At 37.3% G+C, this 25,133-nt stretch overlaps 1 protein-coding gene and 1 pseudogene across 1 annotated transcript; one reads left to right on the forward strand and one right to left on the reverse strand.

Annotated features, from left to right (window-relative positions):
• Window positions 1-13,352: 13,352 nt before the first annotated feature.
• On the reverse strand, window positions 13,353-16,869 carry atpsckmt (fATP synthase c subunit lysine N-methyltransferase). Its single transcript, XM_036522507.1, has 4 exons — window positions 16,419-16,869; window positions 15,930-16,067; window positions 14,637-14,687; window positions 13,353-14,064 (listed from the first exon to the last, which is right to left on the reverse strand). The coding sequence occupies exons 1-4, from the start codon at window positions 16,704-16,706 to the stop codon at window positions 13,873-13,875; spliced, it is 669 nt and encodes a 222-aa protein (XP_036378400.1). The 5' UTR covers window positions 16,707-16,869; the 3' UTR covers window positions 13,353-13,872.
• A 4,158-nt stretch (window positions 16,870-21,027) lies between these two features.
• On the forward strand, window positions 21,028-24,156 carry LOC118772997 (annotated as a pseudogene).
• Window positions 24,157-25,133: the final 977 nt, after the last annotated feature.

The following is a 25,133-nucleotide window of genomic DNA, read 5'->3' on the forward strand; positions in this document are numbered from 1 at the left end:
ACAGCCTGGCTAACTCACCCAGCATGCAATTTCATATTCTGTATATGTCTCTGGACAAATAACAGTTCATTAGAATAATTCCATTCTCCACCAAAATGTGTGAACACAGTGTTATAACTTCCCATCAGTATAATCATTTAATCTGAGTGTATTCAGTTTGCACTCAGCAAGTGATGGAGGTGTTACTCCCTTTTGTATAAACAACCAAAGACAAAAAAAAAAAATGTGGCCATCCATTGTCACAGAGTTGGCTGCTTGCAGAAGCAGAAGTGAAACACACGGGAGCATCTCTATGTAAATTAAAAACTTTGATGATTTATCAGTGGCGCACAGCTCTAGGTACCAGCCATGGCCACTTAACCAAGCTTATCGTTGCATTTATAGTAAAAAAAACAAAAACAAAAAACAGCATAAATAATTACAGAAATCATCCTGTTATTTTGTTAGCATTAGACAGCTAAAATGTGGTTGAAATGTACCATGGTTCTAAATGGGAGCAGAAAGTTAGAAAATAATAACTTATCTCTTATCTGCACAAACACATTCCATAAAGTGTTATTTGGAAACTATTGATAATAATATTTCTATGAATACTACCTCTAATAATAATAATCTGGTCCTCTTTTGGAAAGAAGCAGCAGCTTGGTAGAGGTGCTCATTAAGAGGCAGCTGCCACTGTTAAGGCAATAATCCATCATCTCTCAAGGTCTGCGGCAGAGGCCAACGGCGTTGCATTTTAACAAGCTGCCTATATTTTTCACATGAAAAGGACTTTGTTGACAAGCAAGTATATACTTGGGTAATTGGTTCTAGCTGCACACCAGACAAGTTAATTCATTCTAATTACTCACAGGACACGGTTTGGGTCAAGAGAATCTGCCAGACAGGGGAGACAGGGAGTTGCAGTTTGTCTTCTTGTGACTTGGAGAGACGAACATTTCTCAGACAAGTGAGCCCCTTGTCGGGATGATTTATTTTCATTTAGTTTTCAGCTCATTGCTAATTATTAAAAATACAAACAAGAATTTAAAACTTTAAGGGACTCAAAGTCTGAAACTTTATTTTGCACTACTCAGTATACACAAGACAAGTTGTTCACATGTAAGCAGGTGTGTAACTATATTCTATTCTATAATCACAACATTTTGTAGGGAATTGTTTCATCTGACATTTGAGTGGAAAGGGTCTGCGTGAGAAAATGTGTTTCGATGAAGGTTGATCTTCATGGGGCTATGAGTGAGGGCTTAATTTCCCTACAGAGCAACGATGCTGTCTACCCTCTCACCATGTCTTGATCTAATAAAACAATAACACCTTGTTTGTTTCAAACCAGCCCACGCCTGGAACACCCTCTGCTCTGATCCCATTCTCTAGGGTACTCATGAGCCTGTGGGGTCCTGCTGTTAAAGCTTTTGTACGAAAAATGTATACCACCTCCAAGAATGACAATCCCGCAGCAATTACACTGGAACCTCCTGACACATCTAAATAGAACATACCTCCAATGCACAGTAAGAATGACAATACTCCACAGAACAAGTTAATTGCTTTATTGTCTTACTAGTTATATATAATTTAAAAAATCTGTGATATTAATGCCCTGGCATTGCTTTTGGGCATCCCTTTTCAACAATTCAGACAAAAAAAGCAGAATATTTAAGCACCCAGAGAAGTATTTATGCAGCCTATGTTCATCGTTGTTACAAATAATGAAACCACGCCCAATCTAAACCCAGCTATTAAAGCATAAACCACTCCTTACACTCTCCTGTTCCTGTTGTTTTACCAGTTTTATTCCCTTCATCACCTTTCCTGCTCCGTCTGCATGTCTAATGAAACCCCATTAAATCTAGTTCAGTCGCTTGCAAATTCCACTAACATTCCACTAACATTCCACTAACATTCTCTTCACACTGAAAGAAAAGTGGAATTTTTTTGTCTGTGAACTCAGTTGTTTATGCAGTGGAATCACAGTCAACACTTCTTTCTCCCAAGAGCTTCACCGTCAATCAACTAAAGCAGCGGACAAAAGAATCAGGGGTGTGGCAACAAAGCTGTGAGTTGAGGGTTCACGTAAGGATAAGAGGCCAGAAGCAATTCTATGTCTGGGAAGTAATATTCTTTTTCAGACTGGCAATATCTTGCTACTGGCATATTGTAATTCAGCTGGCAGAGAAAATAAGAACAGTCTTACCATGTCGATCATTGCACTTTTAATAACACAGACATTCAGTGTAACACAATGCCAAAAATATGGTGAAAAAGAGAAACTCTATCTGTGATATATTGCAACCAGTAATCTGAGAAAGACCATTGTAGTAGCTTATATGGTCTACTTACTTTTTAAAAATTGGATTGTGCCTCAAGTCTTAAGAGCCAATTTCCAAACTGGGTACATTTTTAAGGCCTGCTGTAGAAGAGCAAATCACCTGTGTTACAAGATTAGCCTTAGGATCATACATGGCACCCCACATTTTAAAATCAGTCTGTTCCATTTTGTAAACAGAACAGGCTTTGAAATATAATAACCCATATCTGATTAACTTGGCTGCTTTAGGAGGGACAAATCAAACAATGACTCCCACGGAGCTTGATTTTAAAACTCTGGTTTATCACGCTACATGTATCAGGATGTCTGCATTGAATAGTTTTTTGTTCTTTTTTCCTTGTATGTTCTATTTGTGTATGCATCACATTTTGATAATCTAACAGTCAAACTGTGCTAATTCTAATTCTAATACAGAATTATAAGAAACATTCTGAAGGACATGCATTTCATCATTCAAATAGCAGTTCTTATACACATCTATTCATAAAATCAAAGGAAACAAGACTACTTCTGCTACATATAGTTGTTGTTTTTTTTTTTTTAATGAACCATTGTTGGTGTTAATTTCATTTTAATTTCAGGTGTTACTGATTTTAATTGCACACATTGAATCTGCTTGTCATTATTTCTATAAACATTTTAATACAGACAGATGAATGAATACAAATGAATTGTTATTCATCTTAAATGTGGGGCACAGTGGCGTATTGTGACCCCAAAAAGAGTGTTTGTATTAGTGTTGTGGTCTTCCAACATGTGTGCTGTCAGCCACAGCTTATGCAGAATATAAAGACTGATATTGAATGTAATTCAGGAGGATTTGATGCAAATGACCTTTTAATGGAGTAAAGCACAGTGTCACTGATCAGATTATCCCAAATGGTCTGAATGGAAAAAGCAAAAGAACAACACAATAACGCAAATATTGTTTTGTATCAGCTTGTTCCTGTTGTAACTAGCTGTGCCCCATGTATCTATACAGTATATGAGTTTAAGTACATAGGAATAAAAACAACATTTTAACATTGGGTAAATTGTAGAGAAAGGAACATGTTCAAACATGCAAAAGGCATATGGAGCTTAAATCGTAAGAATAAAATGAATAAGAATAAGAACAAGAATTCATATCTAAGAAGGTCTGAAATTAATACAGCAGAATTCTCTCAGGGCTGCAGAAGCACTACAATGACAACATGCCTATTCAAATTCAAACAGCTCCACCACACTATGATGAACTGTGTTAGTTGCCTTGGCTGTAATGAGGTACTACCTGCCTTCCCTTGTAGCAACTTTTACGATGTTTAACTCTATCAAGGATTTTAATTAAAAGCCTTGGTAGCCTGCTCTGTCCATTTCTCATGTTCTCTTTCTCCCGTTGGCGTCCTTTCACTGTCATTGCCCTGTGTGAGAAGAATTGCGTTCTCTGTTAATTAACTGCTATCTGCCACAATAATAGCAACATCTTTCAAAATGACACAAAACCATAATCTGCTTTGCTTAAACCGGTGTCTACTGTTGCTTATTAAAATCTTTAAGATGAGATGCATCAGTGAAAAGTAGGCACAATAAATTGTTTTTATTGTGATTTTATACGGCCAAGGACACTGTAAATAATGTGTTTAGTGGGCACATGTTAACCTTGTGCTTATGTGTATTGAGCAGGAAAGTAGGCAGGCTTGCATTTACAGGGAGAAATAGATTCACAGACAGACACACAGACACACAGATAGACCAATGACTTTTGATTAATGTTTGTGACTTATATCATTCAATGGTGTTTATGGCTCCCATGGAAACTCTTTAAGAAAATCTCATCTCTGTTTTCCTTAATACTCTGAGGTGTGTCTCCCCCTCTGTGACCCCAGCCTTTCTGATTCTTACCCCATTATGTTTGTTGTGATGTGCAACATTTGCGTAAACTTTGACAATGTTTCACTTTCATGAGTTCAAATACACTCCTAGTTGACTCCTGGCTCATTTGTCAGGGAAAATGTGTCCTCAATCCTAACCTAAAGAAGAAAGAGAAGGGAAAAAGCTGACATGTTCAGCAGGTCACCTCAATGCTCAGGTCTGAGTAGTCATCAGTAATAGCCAACACAGTACAGGGAGAGACATGAGTGGTATATATGCTGTGAATAGTGGCAGATATGGCCGAGTGGAACTGAGTCAAACCAAAAAAGGGTGTTGGCATAGCTGCTATTTTACAGTAGTATGACTACCCTCATCCATAAAGTGAACAGTCAGTTTCCCTGGACATAAAGGATGAATTGAAAACAGGAGAATTGATACTCCTGTGGATCCAGACAAATTATTGCTGTCTTTACTCCATACTTATACAGCAAGCGTTGTACCACTGAAGTGCTGTTTTGCACCATCCAACCACATATATAAACCAAAACTTCCTATATCATGTACCATGTTCCCAACACAATTTCCAAACTTAAATTATCCTTCCTTATCTTTTTCTTACCCTCCCCTTCCATTCCAGTTGGGCAGTAGTTGTTAATGTGATACTCGAACATAGTAGTGAAAATTCAAATGGATACTGTTTTCTTACCTTTGATACAGTTAAATTTGGAGATTTTGTAGGATACTTGCTTTTTTGATGTCCTCAAATATTGTATATCTTTTCTGGCAATGCAGAATCCTTACAAGCCCATCTTTGTTTAGAAATGAATACCTTATCAATACACATTATAGGTATTACAGTTGTTTGCTTGTTTTCAGGAAATACATTTACAGGTCAGAGGGAGTTCTTCCACCTTGCTGGATGACTGAAATTATTTCATGGATCTTTCTACTGGGGTATTTCATCTTCCACATATATTGACACTTCACTTCACTTCACATATTGACACTACAAAATGTTATCATTATATCTTTGAGAATATGTGCATGATGTCATTATCATTATCTACATGCATTTCAAGATTACAGTATCCCATTTTCAAGATATCTGATTCAGACTTCAAAATTAATTGAAGTTGTTTTCTAAATATTCTTCTGTGTTTGTGTGTTGAGGAGTACCCCTGATAAACAATCCATATACATCTTGTGGCCATACATTACATTCTAAATATATGATAAATATATTTTTATAGTCATACATTACATACAAGAAATACACTACAATAATTGATTGAATATATAATTGTACACATAAATGTAGCCAAATAATCAGAATTCATTTCAGCCATTTCATTTCTTCCATTTTGTTTCCACAAAAATAAATAAATAAATAAATAAATAAATAAGTCATCTTCAAAGCATCATCAGAGTGGTGGTCAGGTGCTGTTTCTTTCAACATGGCCCTGCCTTTTTCATCTTACCATCTGAAAAGAATTATTATGCTTATTAAAACAAGGTTTCACTTCCAAGGATCAGAGGGCACACCATGCAGTAGCTCTATGTTTCAAAAATTCACACTAATCATCCCTGTGCCTTACCATTGTGTAGCATCTCATGATATGCAGGTGGCATTCCAAGGAAAGGACATACAGTATTAACGGGTCATCATCTTCAATCAAATACCTGAAGGACGAAACGTGAGAATATAAATTGAACACACGGCCCCATGGCCCCAGTGTTGTCTCCAGTGCTCATGTATGCATCCTTTGGATAAGGCCCTTGAAATCCCTAGAGGAGCATTCACCAGTAGTATCTCGTTTCTGCATAGCTAATATAAACGAAGTTGACTGCTTGTCATCTCAAGAGGGCACATAATGCGAATCTTGAACACTTCATTTATAACCAACTTAAGTAGAGGCAGTTCTAGATCATCATTCAATTAAAATGTAAATTCACATCCTATTAATATAACCAAATAAAGGCCTTTGACACTACAATAAAGGCGGCGCTGATCCAACAAAGTCTTTGTGTTGTAAGCGAGAGGAAAAGACCGGCTTACTTGAAATAACACATAGATCAGTCAACACTAGGTCACAAAGAGTGTTCGCATTTTGGTGACAAGCATTCCTAAAGGATTCACGTGGGGGATGGCAGATGATCTTTGACCTTTGTGTTTGCGCTGTTTCTCCATTCAACTGTCAACCATGTCTGGTAGAGAACCAGTAAAAGCAGGCACCGAAATTCCTAGGTAATTTCACTTGGTATGCTGTTGCCATGTCACATTACTATGTGCTGAAGCAGAGGCAGTTGATTATTAATTTGGCAGTTGTTACTTCAGAATTCATTTGAATGCATCATTTCTTGCAGACTTTGCAGGAAAGCACAGCCCCACACAAACAGTGTTGTCCCAGAAAACCTAGTCCCTGATGTTATCTCATGAGAAAAAAAGCTTTTGTGCGAAGCAGTTTTACAAATTGAGTTACATTCTAAAGAGATATGACCAAAATTATTGTAGATTCCACTGTCCCTTTTCCAGAGCTGATGAATGACAAGTTTCATTAACTCCAACTTTCCAAGTTTTGAATACTCATCAGCACTGGTGTTTAAAATGAAGGGGTTCCAACTCACCAAAAACAGTTTTAATTTCAACATTAAAAAAAGTACTTTTTGATAATTGTACCAAGTATAGATGATTTCTTCACAAATCATAAATTATAAACAATCAGAAAATTCATCAAATCCCATAGGAATTATGGTAATGAATTAACAGGAAACACAGTGGGAGACCTTCAAGTCTAGGTAAGTTTCTATTATATCTTGTTAAGAGCTTTGAAGATATGATGGATTAAAACATGTAAAACATGCATTATCACAAACTGATAATTTGCCATTAGTGCTGAAATGATCTCTTTCAACCATGCTGCAGCAGCATAGGTCAAAGGACATAATTCATGCATGACTTATCCTAATTAGTTGTTTTTCATATTAGAAGAAATTACTTGTTTGACTTGTCAACTAAATTACAATTATTTTATTCCATTAATCATTATCTCTCCTCTGTGTTGATCCTGAGAATGTACAGTAGGTTCTCTGTGGGTTAAGGCCTTATTCTGTGTCAAAACGTATCAGTATTTGACATTTTTATCTGGCATTTATTTTAGAGCATGGGACAGTAGGGCAGGGCCAGCCATCTGTGAAGTTTAATTCATTATAATGTGCTAGTGGCTTCCAGAATACCATTTCTTTTGCTGTCTGTGGTCTTTCTCATGATCCAATGTAATTCAATGAGGAAGAGGAAGTAGGATAGATGACTGCCTTGTCTCACCTCTTGTCATGGCTGAAGAAGGTCAGTCAATGTCTCTGCATCATGTCATGACATTATACAGTACGTGTTGCAGATCAGAGAACTCCACTCAACAAAGCTGACATGTGACACTGCATATGAACTGTAGCAGTCTCATATCTGTCCTTGTAAAAGTCTGCATGTTGATCTCTGTAATTCTTTGCAAGTCACTAATTTTTTTGAGTCTTTCTCAGGTATTTCTCTGTACAATTTATTGGTACAGCTACTTCTCGTCAGATCCTTCCAAGCAGGTCATAGAAATGATGAGTAGATGTCTCCGTGTCATTTCTGATAGCTTTATCTAGTCATACGGTATTCAATGTAATCAGGATGTGCTGCCTTTTTTTGCCATACGGACGGCCACTCCTTCCTAGAATAGCTTTGCTCAGTTTACATGGAGGTCTGAATTGGCTGGTGGAATCTCGGGAGGAGTTTAATGGTACTGGTTTATTCAGTGTCCCCTCACATTGATATGCCCATCTGTTCAGCTGTCCATCTTCTGTTATCTGTGCTCCACTTTAGTCCTTCATTCGTTTTTTTCTGGTGTTTTAATGACAATTTCTTTTTTGTGCCTCGTATGGCTGCTGTTTCTTCAGTCACATTTCTTATTTGATGATGATGTTCTTTTGTCTGTCAAGGCCTTCAGCAAGGGCTGTAGATCTGTGTTGTCCTCCATTACATGTTTTTGAGTTTAACATCCGTTCCTTCAATGGCAATAGACAGGCAGCTCTGTCTTGGAATTGTTCTCTTATAGCATGCTCTCTTGTTCTCTGTAATATTACTCTTGTATGTGGTAGCCAGAATCATTTTATAGTTAAAAGCTGTGCCTTGCTGAGTTCTGACATCTTGAAGGGACCTCTTGAACTTCACACAGATGTAGATGTAAACTCTCTTGTTTTCTGCCTTCTACTCAGGGGAGAGTCATCTTACCTTATGAAAAAGTTGTTTTTTTATGGAAACACTTGATAATCATCTGACTGTTCACACAGAAGTCAGCTAGTATTCTTCCATTTTAATTCATCTGTCAAAGTCACTCCATCCTCCATCAGCAAAGTTGTCAAAACTCTCTTTGGCATTTAGGTCACTCACCAAGGTGCTCATCTGACTCTGAGACTATAATTATAGTAGAAGCCCGCCTTATTCCCCACTTTTTTGTTTGTTGGGGGAATTGTATCGCATTCAGGAATATCCTCTTGTGATTGGTTTGAAGGTGGCTGAGACTTTTCAGGCCTGCGGCATTCCAGCTGACTAACACTCCTCTTGAGAAAGCATTAGTGCACCTTCTGACATATGGGGGAGTTGTACTCTTAATGGCTTTAATAAAGGACCTGTTCCCAAAGTTGCATGTCTTCTCTAAGTGGGTTGTGTCCTCCTGGTCTTACAAAGTCCTAGTCTGGACACACTGGACACACTTCTCAGTTCTTTTGCAGTTTTTGGCCTTTGTACCCACTAGGTACCTTTTCCATGTGCCTCTCTTGGAAATGAACTTTGAAGAGAAATGAGGACTTGGCACTGTAGCTTCCCTAAGATTTTTGCTGCATTTTTTCCTTTCCTTTTATGCAGACACTATTCCTTTCACAGATATATCAGTGATGAAGTTATTACCCTTTATCTCTAGCCTGTTATATTACCAATGTTTTCAAAGGGAAGGCGTGCTGATGCCAAACCTCCTTCCTAGAGGGCCAGGGACTGGTACAGCATTTAGCCTTTATCCTTTAATGTGTCTGATAGAAGCACAAATGGATCATAGAGGCACAAATGACATCTCATGAAGGCAAGGTATAATTTCAGAGGTTGGAGAATGACATGAGGTGTAATTAAAAAGCTTTCATGCAAGGATCAGTAGTTGCCTTAAGATAATGAATAATCTCATACTCATAAAACAGCCAGCCACATATAAAGCATTTATGAAAAATTGCAGTTAAAACAAATGAGATAAATAAAACGTTTAGATATATAGGGATAGGGCTCATGACACAAAACCTCCTCTTGCAACTTTCATTGACATGGTTCCATTACATTAACCTGGCACAAAGGCACGATAATGCACATTCCATTCATTCAACATAAGGATCATAGCTTCCTTTGGTAATTGGAATTTCGTAGTAAACTCTTTTAGATATATTCAAACCATCGGTGTCTGAATTACATTTCAAGCACTGGCATCTCCACTTTGAGGAGAGTCCTACAGTCCAAAGCCTTTACATAAATGTGCTTTTTAAAAATACCAGTAATTACCTGATCACATTCTGCTCTAAACCAATTCATTTCGTTCACAGTCTGCAAAAATCATTCAAATGTGAGGCATACTGAAAGACACCCACTACTTTAAGGTAAAACTGATACTTAAGAATTTCTGAAAAAAAAGTAATAATAATGGAATTTGAAAGGCCAGACCTAACAAAAAATGTAATCAAATCATTCACCAAAAACTGTACCATTAATACATTTTTAAAAGGTCCTTTCACCAGTAACATATAGGTTACACTATTACTACATGTATTGAGCTGTTAAGTTTTACATTTACATTTACATTTATTCATTTAGCAGACGCTTTTATCCAAAGCGACTTACATAGGTTACAGTTCTTTATAATGTCATCTATTTATAAGTTGAACAAGGAAACATTTTGTAAGGCTGGCTGACACCTTTTACGTCAAAAACATACTTCAACATTTTTCTTCCGGAACATGAACATGAATACATAACCAATCATAATATTTATAGAGAAAAACTTTCATTAAAATCAGCTGTCTTAATGGGGTAAAATGCTAATCAACTCATACCTGCAGTCAGGTCTTTATGAAAATGGAATAGATTGTTTAAAACAGATTGAGCATTACAGCACAAAAAAAAATCAAATAATTACTCCATACTCCACATTTTCCCATACACTCTTCAAATCTCCAAGCATTCAGACAAATGTAATATTATATTGAGTGTTGTGGCAGCATTTCAACAGTTTTTATGTTTTATTGTACTCCTCACATTTCAAGGATATCTTCTTTGAAAAAAGTGAGAATGTCATTCTTTCCTCCATGATTAGTTCAGTGCCTGGGTTTTATGATTCTGGGTCACTTCTTTTGCTAAATGGCTGGTTTAAGCCATGTTTCATTTCAAGACCTACCAGCTGTCAAGGAATGGTTATACAACAGGACATGCTGTGTATGCAGTAGGAAGCTGTCGTATTTTCTGCTGACAGTAAAAATTGCTGCCTTGGTCTGCAAAGCTAGTTACACAAGATGGCAATGAGATGAGAATTACTCAAATGACACATCTTTCCTCCTTTCAGATGTTCTCTGTTCACCCTGAAACAATCTCAGAAACAGAAGGTGCACAACAGCAGCCACTTCTGGATGTTATAAGACCATCTAACTATCAGAACCGGTAGATGCCACAAACAATTCATTTAAAAAAAAAACTGTTCAACATGAGGATTTTGCATAACACTGCAGTGTCACAATGGAGAGTGAAAGATTCAGAGAGAGAATATTGCAGCATAATACAGTCATATGGCAGAAAGACAGATTAAATGTGAGAATTTTTCAGAGTACTAGTGTCACATCTCAGGGAGAACGCCTCTTAATATAGACCTTACAAAAAGATTCAAATCACAGATGCCTAAATGCAATTAATAGAGTCTTAAGCTTCCTGTTCCATAAGCGGATGGCCATATTTATATCCCAGGCTTTTTTTCTCCTGTCGAATCGTTTCTTTGGAGACAAATTCTGATGTGACATTTCCTTTTAATCCGTTAATCCCCACCCTAATGAGCACTTGACAACTGCACTCTCATGAGTGAGATAAGCTATTGCAGGAAGATTGGTTTTATGTGGATATTAAAGGGATGGGAGACTGAGATATGAGTGACTCAAAGGAATCGTGATGAGTCAGCTCATTAACTGTTTCAGTTCTTCTGGTCATGTCTCCTGGAGTCTGTTATGTTTTTCCTAGATGTGTTCTGACATCACTGGCTGTGCCAGAACTTCTTACACAGTATGAATAGGGCTGACATTTTTGGTGTTTTTGATCACCAGTGTTTATCATTAAGAAGCAACTGCTCTCGGATCAAAATACTACTCGTTTCTGGTGTTGAAGGCACACAAAACTGGGACCTGTCACTAAATTCTGCCTGTTCATTGCTTTCTTGAGAAAAGGTCTTTAGCACTGCCCTGTTGCAGATGACCTCTTCAGTTAGTGATCCATTTCCTGAAACAATCTGTTAAAGCATTCTGCATGTAAATGCAAAACTAAAAAGAAAATTGAGTGGAAATGTGATCTATGAGATCCATTTTATTTTGCATTCAAAACTCACATTAAAGCAGGCAGGTTTCGCCATACTGCGATGGTGAAAGTTAAGAGGATCACTTCCCAGATACAGGTTTCACTCCAAGAAAGGTTGATGACAAAGTGAAGCATTACTTGAATCTAAGAAATGATGTGGCTGAACTTGACACAAATAACACACAAATAATGCAAGATCTATGCATGAACTATGTGATTTTTTTTTAATGGTGAATTACCGAAGGAGAAAGCATCTCTGCTGTTGCAAAGAGGTAGAAGGTAAACGTGTCATACCACAATAGTACATGATTAAAAATTGCCCAATCAGACATGCTGCAAGATATAAAGACCAAGGAACTTGGCAGCTCTGTGTATTGAGAAATGAGCCATAAGTATAACTTAGTCTGATTATTGACAATGAGATAGACCAGTCAGCTATTTGTACAATCACCAGCTATCAATTAAAATCAGTGAATCATGACGGCCTTTATGATATCTGCAGTGCAGCCAGGAATAATCAGCACTATGCACTGATTGGAAATGCGAGATTAGCAGGCGGGTCCTCATATATCTGGTCTGGAACTTAACCAGGTGTTTCAGTAACAGCTTGTGTGCAAGCATGTTTTCAGCCCCTACCTAAAGAAATTATTTGGTTCAATAGACTACACATCTAATGAACAACACATTTAATAACAAATACGATGAAGCTAACTTCACTCAATAAATTTTGTTTCCCTCCCTAGTGTAAATTCTAGGTATGGCAAAGCCAGACACTGAGTGAGATAGGGAAATAGATTAACAATGGGGATTCAAATAGATTTGAAATGAGAAAGCCCATTTGATTTCATATCTGCCATTTCCACTGTTCTTTCTTCCCATCACCACAGTGGCCTCTAATGATGTCCACAGTAGGGTACAATAATTATGGATCAATAATTATGTTCCATTGGCCAGGTAAAATGCAGTGTGCTCCAATCCAAGGATTACACCGTAACTACATCACTTTCCACACTTTAACTTTTCTGTAAAATCATTTTCAACAAATACCATAAAGACTCCATTATTGTCAGGAAATACATTTACTCTGAATTTATACTGTTGACAGAGTACAACAGACTGTTCTCTGTGGACACAACCACAAGCCATCTTCAAATGCCAAACAGCACATTCTTTTATCTTAATATCTCTGTTTTTATGGATGTTGCGTACTTGCCAGCTAAGCTTTGTTTACCTACCTTGCTCAAATTAAAAATAAGAGGTCCAAAGTGGAATGAATCGACCACCAGAAGACTAGAATGAGATCTAGAATTAAATGTGAATCATCACAGCATTCTGATATTTACCATGCATTCCACACCCAACTTGAGCTGAATTACTGATAATTCATTTAATGTTATTAACACTCGACACAGCAGTATGCAGTATTATAAGTAATTGCAGTATCACACAACTATAATATGATTCTACATTACTGCTGCAGTTTATTACAGAAATCTCGATATTCATGTTGACATCTGAATTCTCCTCACAGGTTTTTAGCCACATAATTCTACGACTGCTTTCTGTTCAATCTTCCCTCCTGCAAATTCAAACGACTTTCACTCTGTGCAAAACACTCTATGACAGTTTTTGTATTCATCCAAGTACCACAAAATGGTAAGGTTCAGTAGGTGCAGACTACAAACCCGGTTTTCCAAAACATAAATTCAGTACTTGCTTATGTGAATCCCTCCTTTTTTGTATGTCAACGTTGATGTAGTACAAAGTACACATGACAAAACTCCTCTTTAATTCTGCCTATGTTTGCAAGGGACAAAGCGGTAAGAAAATTCAGAGATCTACAATGTATTGTGATATTGCTGCCAAGGCTTTAATTACTCTCTCACACAATATATTTGTCCAATTTGTCCATAACGAGCCCCAGACTATCACATCAGTGATTTTGGGAGACTGATGAACTTTTAGGTTGCACCTGTTGACAAAATGAGGACAGCACAGGCTTCCAATATTTTTGACAGCACACACTTGTACAGATCTAGGAAGGTTATAAAGATGTGTTTTCTGTGCTTCAGTTCTCCGTGGTCATGGCCTGCTCAGTCCCTTGTTGTGGTTTGAAGGACTTGACGTCGTACACCCACACTGTGTCTATCCCTTCCCCAGCCGTGGCATCCGGTACCCATGTGGGGAAGGGGAAGCGGCAGGCCACCACTTTGGCTGTGCTCTGCAGATCTCCCTGAAGCTTCTCCTCTAAGTGGGCCATCTGCAGAGGGAAGCACATGCAGCTGTTTCTGCCTGTGCCCGATACTGGAGTGAAGAATCTTTTAGCAAGACAACACCAGTAATGAACAGTACTTAAAAGAGGATCAGTCAAAAACACCCTGCACAGTATAGACTATTTGGTAAACAGAAAGAGGACTGATAGATTGCTTTATTATCTGAAAGAAATTCTCTGTGTGTCAATAACAAACAAGCTGGCAAAAAAGACATCAAATCCTTCCATACTGGATGACACACACCTAGCACAAATTGAAAACATGACACCAATATACTGGTATATCACACCAGTAATTTAAAATTTTAGTGTTTCAAATGTTTAAGAAAAATGTTTAAACAAACAGTGAAGGAAGCATACACGTTTGCATTTTAGATTTAGATTAGATAAATACAGGCCTGTACAAAAGTAGTTAATCTTTTTTCAGTCCATCAAGGCTAGGCCTACTTTTGTTGTCAATAACAAATCAAACTCAAAAGAAGACAAGCTGAGCTGTAGAACCACTTGAGGATTTCTAGATAATTTTAAATCAGGAAATTCTATTTTAGATAAGCACTTACCATCTGAGGAACTCCAAATATCACAACATTGGTGTATTGCGAAAAACTGACCTGCAATGAATAATATAATCAATTCACAACAGGTCTGAGTGGAATGCATGACAGCAATGGAGCCTGCAGTGAATGGAGCCTACATAATTTTAATATCAATTCACATATGACTATTTTTAAGGTAGCACAATCTTCAAAAAAGAAACATTGAATTTATTCATGTATTCTGAACATATTCAGCAAATAACATATCAACTTTTCCCATTATAGCAGGCCATGAACAACAGAATTATAAAAAATTCCCAGTATTTTACCTTTAAATACAGAAATTAATCATACACCTGCATTTGACCACCATTTCCTAAGGCAACCAGTGATAAAACTACATGCTGATGCAGTCTAAGTAGGAGGCATTAATGACCATACTGCTGTTCTGCATCTCATTTAATGTTGCCTTTGGTGCACTATTTCTATTCAGGTCCCTGTTGTATGCTGATGCTGAGAAATATCAATACATGGCACATTTATATTTATTTCTTTTCTAATATGAAAACCCTTTCAGTTGATCTCTCTGTCGGATCTGCTTTTATTTAAAATCCAATCCACATAGTTTGAACTTGTCAGCATTTTTTTTTTTGTCAAGGTAAAATTGCTTAATGTAACTTTTTTCCTAAAATGACATTCTGCATCAGATGATTACTTTGGTCTCATGAGTGCAAAATTCATTTGCGCTTTCATTCATTTTGATATGTATTTATTCAGTTATCTATTCAGCTTTTTACCAAGGAACATACAAACTACGTTCAGAACACCTGGGGGGGGGGGGGAGATTTCTGGTGGAAAACAAATAGTAGTCATTACAATGACACACAAGTGTGGTGTACAAAAAGGAGGAACTTTTAAAGAATGCTATTATATTATATCCATTTTATTAACGTAGTATTACAAATATTTCCAATTAGAAACGTACACGTTTCATTCCCAATGTATTACACAAATTAAAATGAATCTTGCATTATTTCAGAATATAGTCTGTCAGTAATGAGCCCAGAAGTCATTTACAGGTTGTACAACAGCTCACTCTGCTGGTCAAAGGCATGATATTCACAGACACAGTGATAGGGGAATGTGTTATACGCGCACATCCAATGAAACTGTTGGCTCATTGACTCAAATATGACCTCGCTTTTTTCCTTGAGTCCTGTGCCTGCATATCACACTACATTAAAAAAAAGTAAATACAATCAAAATGAAAAATGACAGCGCAATTTGGCAAGCGAGCTAGTTGAGACCACACAATACCTTCCAAAGGTCTGATATGTAGAAAGACGTTTCGTGGTGAACCCCCTCTCTCCACGCCCTATACCTGGAGTACCAGACCAACCAAGGGTTCAACTCGAAGCCCACAGCCCGGAAACCTTGCTTTGCTGCTGCTATAACCTATGGATTTAACAGACATCAAACAGGACCCTAACAAACACCATGGATAGTTGCACAAGTAATTGGGCATTTGGTGTCCAGAGAGTACAGAGAATGCACGGTCTGACAGAATTAGTTACACAGTCTACATATTTTTGTATAATGTTGTATAATGTTATCTGTAGCTAACGTACATACCCATTTTCATCTCTCGTACTTAAAACTATTAACGTTTCTAGAGGAGACTTGCAAATATGGCTTCATTAACTGTGCTTTTAAACTGCATGACGTTTGTAAATTTGAGACGGAGGAATAAAACCAATGACACTGGAATTGAATGCTGATATATCACAACATGTCGCTAATACTTACAATTCGTCCATCCCCGCTTCCAATATCGACTAGCGTCCCTGTTCTCCGTTGCAGAACCTTCAAAACATTCTCGACCTGGGCTGGAGTTGCCGGTACAAAAGGTAGACACACCTTCCTCAACGCAGGTGCAACAAATGGAGTTGCTATTGCATAAAGCGCTACCAATGACCCTCCAACAAGTCCTGTTGCAATCAGTCCCCATCGTTTTTTGTGACCGCTGCTACTGACAGAACTAGAAGAATGTTTTTCCTCCTTCAGGATACTTGTCCCGTGATTAAGTTCTGACATGCTTTCTAATTAGGGCAGCGAGCTATCTAAAATTCAATATCAATATAATTAAACATATTTGGTGACTTCACAAAATATGCGAGGTATGTTTAGGAATCTGAGCATGACATTCGTGAACCCCTAAATTACCTCACTACGAGTTCAAAGTAGAAAGCACTCATGCCTAACTTGCTGAGTGTAACGCTGAACCTTTCCGCCGCGAAACCAAGCTGACTGCATAAAGTTCCTATTCATAGGACAACGAGTAGAAAGTGTACTCAGTAAACAATTGCTTTTTTAACCAGACTCAGATTTACTGGCTCGTACACCTATTTAATGTGTGGAATATGTGTGGAATAATTCTTGGTTAAAGTAGTAGCCGAAAGCAGAGGTAATGGAGCTTAGAACGAAGTGTTGGAGCCTGGAACGTGGAATACCTGGAATACCAGTCTATTTAATCTATCAGTCTATTTTAATAGAAGCAAGTCATAAAAAGTTTTCACAAAGTGGCCTATAACAGTAATGTTTCACACAGCTTTTTAACCAATACTCCAGATAAGAACTTCTCCTCAAACAATTCCGCATGCACTACTCCAAGCTTTTAAGTTTTCAACCATGGATTTTCGTCATATCTTAGATATTCATCAACACAGATCGGTTATGTTACTGCCCGTTTCCATCCATAATGAAGCTTATTTAGATTTTAGAAACTATAGTTATGGTTACCTTGTTTAAGAGCAATTGAAAAGATGCATTTGCAGGGGACAAATATGCCATAAATGATGTGTAATCTGCTTCAGAATGGTCTGTTGTTTTCTTGCCATGATTTCTTTCTGTTTTCAGACCGTTCCTCATAATGTATAAAATTGCGTTGATTCTTGATGAAGCCTTTTGTCGAAAAAAGGTGTCATGATCAAATTTGATTATCGCTAAACTTATCAGCTCAGTGATATTCAATATGACAGGACCGTATTATTGCACAGGGTACGGCATGTAAATATAGCATAATGACATACAATGCCATGAAGAATTTTGAAATGGCATCATCCACTCGTGTTAAAATGGCAAAACCTGGACCAAGCTGATGAATGTAGTCTAGCTTTCCCTCAGGCAGAGTATACCCAGAAAGCATCCGCTTGAGTTAAAAGTAACTGACCCCTCCATTTTGAAGGGCCAGTTGGTCTGTCTTGGGCATATGTGTAAAGGCTGCTACGTCCTATGCATCACCACAGTATTAGTGTACCTGCTGTGAAATAGTATGTAGATATTATTTTCATTGATATTCCACTGCAGTGTGACACAGGCACTTGCAGTCATGTTTCAGTCTCTTTGAAGTCTCTTTCAATTGATTTGATAATCCTGGTGGATCTCAAAGCTGAACTTTTCTGACTTAAATTCATCTTAGTCAAATATGAAGGAGATTGGGGCATATCTGATTCATGGGTATGTTTAATATTTTCATTAAATCTGGATTCCCTTCACGAAGGCACTGATTTCACTGTTTGCCCTTTTGACTCAAGATAGCCAATCTTGTATTTCAGGTAAACTGCATCCCCAGTCTTTGTAAATTCCAATCCACATTTAATAATCTGAGCCTGTATTCATCATGTGGCTGTGAATTATTCCTAAAAGTTCTGTTGAAAGTACTTTTAGGAGTTACATATGGAGTAATTTAGTTATGTAGGAGTAGTTTAGGTATTTATGAAGCTTCCCATCATATTTTCATCTTGGAGTAAGACCAATTCGTATGAGTAAATCTCAGTTGATTTCTACAACACGTGAAGTTTGAAGAAGCTACAGTGATGACATTTTCACAGTTTGTCTCGTATGTTGAGAAAATAAATAAACGCAGATGCTGGAGGCAGTAGTGTTGTCATAGCGTTGTAATTTTATAAAAAAAAAAATCTAAATAAATGAACGGTTGCCACTCTTAGTCAGCTTGAAAGCAACAACTACAAAGCAACAATTTGTTTTTGTTCATAATCACAATAATAAAATGTTTGTCAAGACTACATTGTTTTGCTTCTTCTTATTATGGTTAATGTAGTCTTAATTCCTGATTTACTCACACAGGATGTGTCTCAGCAAAGCCCATGAGGGGGCCACACCTCTGGTGGAGTGTGGTACAGCTCCAAGGTAGCAGACTTGTCAGCACTACTGCAGGCTATGGATATTGTGTCCACTATCCAGTGGGCCAGTCACTGCAGAGGCAATGAACAATATCATACATTACCACTTCCACCAAGAAATGATCTGAATCCCCAAAAGCTTTAGTGTGACAGTGTCACGCATTCAGAGAGAGCCCAGACTGGACACAGAGTATTCTGTATTTCTGTGTCTGGTCATTGTGAGGAGAGTGAAAAGCCTCTGATACTACAGGCCTATACACAAATAAGCCAGGACCTTTGGATGAAAAGAAGGATCTGAAGCTCTAACAAACAGGAATCATTTCCAGTATGGCTACCAGGATGCAACATCCCCCTGCACACACCGTTTGCACTAAACAAATAAAACAGCAGTTGGTAAGTACATTGTCTTTGTTGATCAAGTTTCAAAGTTATGCACCTTGATCAGTGGACGATGTTTCCTTGTTTCCTTGTTTATTTTGTTTGTTTTGTTGTTAATGTCCTTGCAGTTTGTCCAGTTTTTTGTTTGTTTTTGTTAATTTTTTGTTGTTTGTTAGTGTGCCTGGTATTGATGTGCATTGCAATTTTGCTGCTGGTTGGATGCATGTGGTCTAATGACTTAAACATAAAAGGGCATGTTGACCTCCATTTCTAGAAATTGAGGATTCATGCATTTATTCTGTTTAATTTTGGTTAACATGCCATGGATTGGGTCAGCAGTATAGCAAATGAGCAATGAGGTGCCTGTTGTGGACAAGAGCATATTATCACTGCACACAAACTGCAAGCACCCACCTGCAGTTAATAGCTGAAATGGTAAAAAAAAAAAAAAAAAAAAAAAATTCCAGCACAAATATTCTTCCCATTGCCCAGGAGGTCCAGCGATGTCTCCAGATGTAAGACAATAAACTCTGTTGCTTGCAACACAGGACCAACTGCAGGTGCTAGGTAAGCAAACTCCATCTGTAGCACACCTAATCTGGAACTTCTATTCACAACAGCATCAAAACTAAAAACAAACCCTTTTTTGCTCCCATGAGGGCAATACAATTGGAATAACTGAAATCAAAGCCCTTAAGTTGCCATTGGGACAGAGGAGGCAAATGACAAGGAGGTTACCTCACTGAGGTTGTACAACTAGTAAAGATCAAAGTTGACATCCAACCAGCAACGGTACATACACCTTCAAGAGGGATACCCCTAAGAAAAGTCCATGAGGGGGCCAGAGGTAGCAGACTTGTCAGCACTGCTAGGCTATGGATATTGTGTCATCTGTTCAGTGGCCAGTCACTGTACAGGCAGTGGACAATAACATATATTACCACTTCCACCAAGAAATGATCTGAATCCCTGAAAGCCTTAGTGTGACTGTCACGTATTCAGACAGAGCCCAGACTGGACAGAGTGTTCTGTATTTCTGTGTCTGGTCATTGTGAGGAGAATGAAAGGCCTCCAATACTAAGTGCCTCCACACAAGTAAACTCCAAGCAAAGGGAAACTGAGCAATTCAAACTTTTCTTTTTTTTCTGAAGCTTAAACAAACAGGAATCATAGTATGGCTACCAGGATGCAATATCCCCCTGCACACACACTTTGCATTAAATAAATAAAACAGCAGTTGGTAAGTACATTGTCTTTGTTGATCAAGTTTCAACGCTATGCACCTTGAGCAGTGGAAGATGTTTCCTTGTATATTTTATTCTTAATGTCCTTGCAGGTTGTCCTTTACCTTACCAATTATCATTTCTTTTTTTCAGTTAACTTAATTAATGTGTGCTTGCCATTGGGGTGCATCACAGTTTTGCTGCTGGTTGGATGCATGTGGTCTAGTTTGGCAGTGGTCCATGGCTGATTATTCCCAACCAGCAGAAAATTGAGGGACACCTCTGTGGCAGCTGCACATTGATGAAGTTAATTGCACTAGAGGAAAATGACTATCAGTAAGGTAATGTACAAATTGCAAGGATATTAACAAGGTCTGTTTGTATGTATTCAGTCATGTATCAGTGAATAGGTGGCACTTTAAAATGACTGTACAATTTAAATTTTAAACAAGGAAGTGTGTTGTTTGATCAATCTACAAAGAGGTTGAATAGCTATATCAAATATTTATTGCATGCAAAGCATTAAGCAGGGGAATTGAGCAACTTCTTGTTTGCTTAGGAAAGAAACCACTTTATATATTGTCAGGTCATGGCAAAGTGCAGGGTGACTGTCAGAAAGAAGGACGTGGTTGTGTCTCTCCTTTGAATTACTTTATTTTGACTTTTTTTGTTTTTACATCTTTCGTATTTTGTTCTCAGTCTGTTGAAGGTAAATATTATAAATAGTTTTAATTAAGAAATGGATGTTAATGAATAGTCTGCTAATTTGCTTGTACATTTAGATTTAGTGTAATTTGGTAATATTTCAAGTAATGTTTTTTTTTTTTCCCCAGGAATGTTGCGCTGGATAGCAGTTGTGTTATCTGCTTTACTGGTGTCAGAAATATGCAAATTAGAATCAAGTAAGTCTAACTATGGGATTTTTGTGGTATACAATATGTTAACCTTCCTCAGGTGTATACTACTCTGTAGGTCAACTCAACAAAAATCAATAGTGTAAGTCCTTAAGACCAGGGCTTTAGTCCCCGGGTGTACTTGATAAATTGTGTAACTCAATGGTTTAAAAACACAACTAAAATGAGTAAAAATGCATATTTGATATGTTGTCATGGTTAATAAATCGTTAATAATCATGTAAATACCGAAGAAACTAATAAATTTACATGTTTACATGTTTTCACAAAAAGTGGCATGTGATGTTCCTACTTCGGAAGATCCATATTGCCAAAACAAGAAGGTAACGTTTGCAAGAAGCTGCAAAGAAATTCATGAGACCTATGGCATCACTCAAGGTATGTGATTATGACAAGGTATGTGATTCATGACTATCACCTCATTGAATGTGTGATCTTTCCAGTTTCATTCTGTGAATTGTGTTCTTTCAGATGGCCTTTACTTCTTAACCTCCAGCAGCGGTGTCACTTACCAGACCTTCTGTGACATGACCACCGCTGGTGGTGGCTGGACTCTGGTGGCCAGCGTACATGAGAACAATTTGTTTGGGAAGTGCACTGTGGGGGACCGCTGGTCCAGCCAGCAAGGAGACAACCCAAATTTGCCTGAAGGAGATGGCAGCTGGTCCAATACAGTGACCTTTGGCACAGCAGAGGCAGCAACCTCTGATGACTTCAAGGTAAAAACCGTACTGTAAAAATGCACTATACCATGACTGCTGTATAATTCATGAATAAAATTAGTCATAAATTCATAATTTGCAGGCAGGATAACTGATAAACCTCACTGAAACTGACTGTTCAATGAATGTTGAATTCACTATTCTTTGACTCCGTACTCTTGTCAGTAAAATCAACATCAAATGCCAAAAATCATAAAGTTTTTTTGCGAAGGTGCAGAACAGTATCATTGGTGAGTGTTCTTCAGTAGAAAAAGGCTTTTAGATGGTTTAGATGAAAACTTTTTTAAGCAATCAAATTCAACAAAGAGGACTGTAACAACATTTTATTAAATTATTTTTATACCTCCCCCCAACTGTCTTTTTCAAGTTATCACAGAATCCAGGATATTTTGACATAAGTGCTGAGGATGTGTCAATATGGCATGTTCCCAACAATGCCCCTGTGGTTAGTTGGAATGCAGCCTCCATTCTGAGATATCATACCTCAAGGAAATTCTTAACTCTACATGGAGGAAACCTTTACAACTTGTTCAAGGTAATATGCAAATTATAATAAGGAAATTTTTAGAAGAAGAAAACTCTAAACTAACCATAATCTGCTTTGCCCATAATCTTGAGATAAACAATTTAAGCAAGTACTATAAATACCTCAAATTAGGTATAGACAAAGCCTGTTATTCACTGATGTGTCAAACATAAACTTGCTTATGCTGATTGAAATGCTCTCTGTACTCTGTCTCAGAAATATCCTGTGAAATATAAAGCTGGTGTTTGCAACAATGACAAAGGACCAGTTGTTCCAATTGAATATGACAATGGAAGTCATGCAACTGTCACTAACCTGTATGGTCCGAATAGCAAAAGTAAGGAATATATCAAGCGTTTATAAATATCATCTCACTCATCATCATAAATTTGTCTTCTCATCTGCAAACCATTTTTATCACCTGTGTTTGATGTAACTGCATGAAATTTCATAGATGAATGGTTTATTTTTAAATATATTTAAGGATGCTAAATTGATAAAAGATACCAAAAGGTGATAGAAACCATGCATTGAATATGTGGTAACTATCATATCTCAATACAAGTTAGCACATACAGAAAAAAAATAAATGTGTATGTTCCTCTTATCACATTTGTTAACATGAGCTGATCATTTTACAGCACAGTTTGAGCCAGGATTCATCTCATTCAGAGTTTTTTCAACTATGAACAAGCTGCTATGGCAATATGCTCTGGAGTGAAAGCTACTGGATGCCACCCTTGAACATGTAAGCACAACTTAAGTACTTAACTGTGGTTGCTGTGCAAGTCTCTCCCTCAAAATATCAAATATCAATATATATATATATGGGATTATTCCTGGAAAAGGCTGAGCCTCACAACAATTTATGAAGACATTCACTATAACAAAGTTCATTATGAAGATCAAACTTCCAGAAAAAGCCATTTTGTTTTCAGATTTCATTTGCCTGTGGTACATTTTCAATTTTGTTTTAAGTTAATTCATTTTCCCATATCGTAGAGAAAGCCTGGTCCCATATAAGTACACAGCTTGTATTGATTTGAAAAGTGGGAGCCTCTCTAAAAACTCACAACAGAATGCATTATACTGTCTTTGTCACCCAAAACCAGCTCTGAATGTATATTTACCCTTCTTCTTTTTCTCATAATAACATCCCAAATGCTTGGACTGATTGGTTTGGTCCATAGGGCGGTGGTGTTACTCCTGTTTTTTCTCTCTTTCACTTCAGTTCTGTGTTGGAGGGGGTGGCCACTTCCCAGAGGGAGGGGGAAGACAATGTGGAGATTTCACATCCTTTGACTGGGATGGCTATGCCAACTCACGCTGGGTGGAGCGCATCAAAGGAAATGGACAGAGGCTGCCATTGCTGATATTTTACCGCTGAGTCAGACACCTGAACAGAAAAGACCACTTAATGTCAGTTGACTCTGCCAGGTCCAGGTCAATGTTTATGGCTTACACTGCAGTCTGTTGTGCATCTTTTAGCATACCTTTGTGTTTAACACTTACCTTGAATCACCTTGATTTGTCTGTCTTTCATTTACCAAATCAAATGTGTTTGCATCATTAAATTCTGTGGCTGTTATATTTCAATTGTTTCATTATCCTAAAACATTTAAGTAGATTTCTTCATTACTTAATCATTTGTGGACCTATATAAGTGGAGGTAGTAATCAGATTGATTTATACTGTACTGTTTCCAAGCTGCATTAAAATTTATTCTAAAGCATTAAAATGGTGAAATGGTCTTTAGTGCTTTCCTGCACAGATTATTGTGCAATGGTTTTAAAGTGTTTGCATTGTGTTTCTTTTTAGACAGATAATAGGTCCAGACAACAGAAATAATATAAAATAATATATTATAATATAATATAATATAATATGTCTGTCTCAGTCAAACTCAAACAAGAGCAAACAGATAATTTATATGGTGTATAAGTGTATAAATATATGGTATTATTTTATATCTTCATATGGTGTTTTGAATTGAAAGTAAAAAACTAGCCACAACTTACTTCTGCCATTTTATTGATGAAAAATGAACAAATGTTTTCATTACAGTCTATCAAATGTCTCCTATATTGATTTCATTCGTTATTCGACCTGCTATATAAACCTGACTTTTAGTTAGTGATTAATGGCATGAGGCAGCTCTATACAATGGTAATGTCAGGCAAATAAAAGTATGCACATAAAAACAAAATGAATACAACTGTCATTTCATGACACCTTGCTTGCCTCTGAAAAATATATATGCTTTAGGGAATATATTACCAGTTGATCTCAATAGCATGCTTATTTTGTCCTAAACCTTATATAGTCCTATCTGTATAGTCCTATTCAGTTCTTCCTCTATATGTATACGGTAAATTCAAGCAGAGATTCAAAGTTTCTTGAAAATGTAGTGTTCTGTTAGGCATTTGCTACACGTAGGAATCTATGTAGATTACAGTGGAGTTGCTGGAGTTGGGGCTGACACGCCACATGAGTTTTGAAATTGAGGAGTCATAGTATGTGTCACCACCTCAGAACTCCACAATAATTTCTGTACCA

Source organism: Megalops cyprinoides, chromosome 2, assembly GCF_013368585.1.
Source record: "Megalops cyprinoides isolate fMegCyp1 chromosome 2, fMegCyp1.pri, whole genome shotgun sequence".
NCBI lineage: Eukaryota > Metazoa > Chordata > Actinopteri > Elopiformes > Megalopidae > Megalops > Megalops cyprinoides.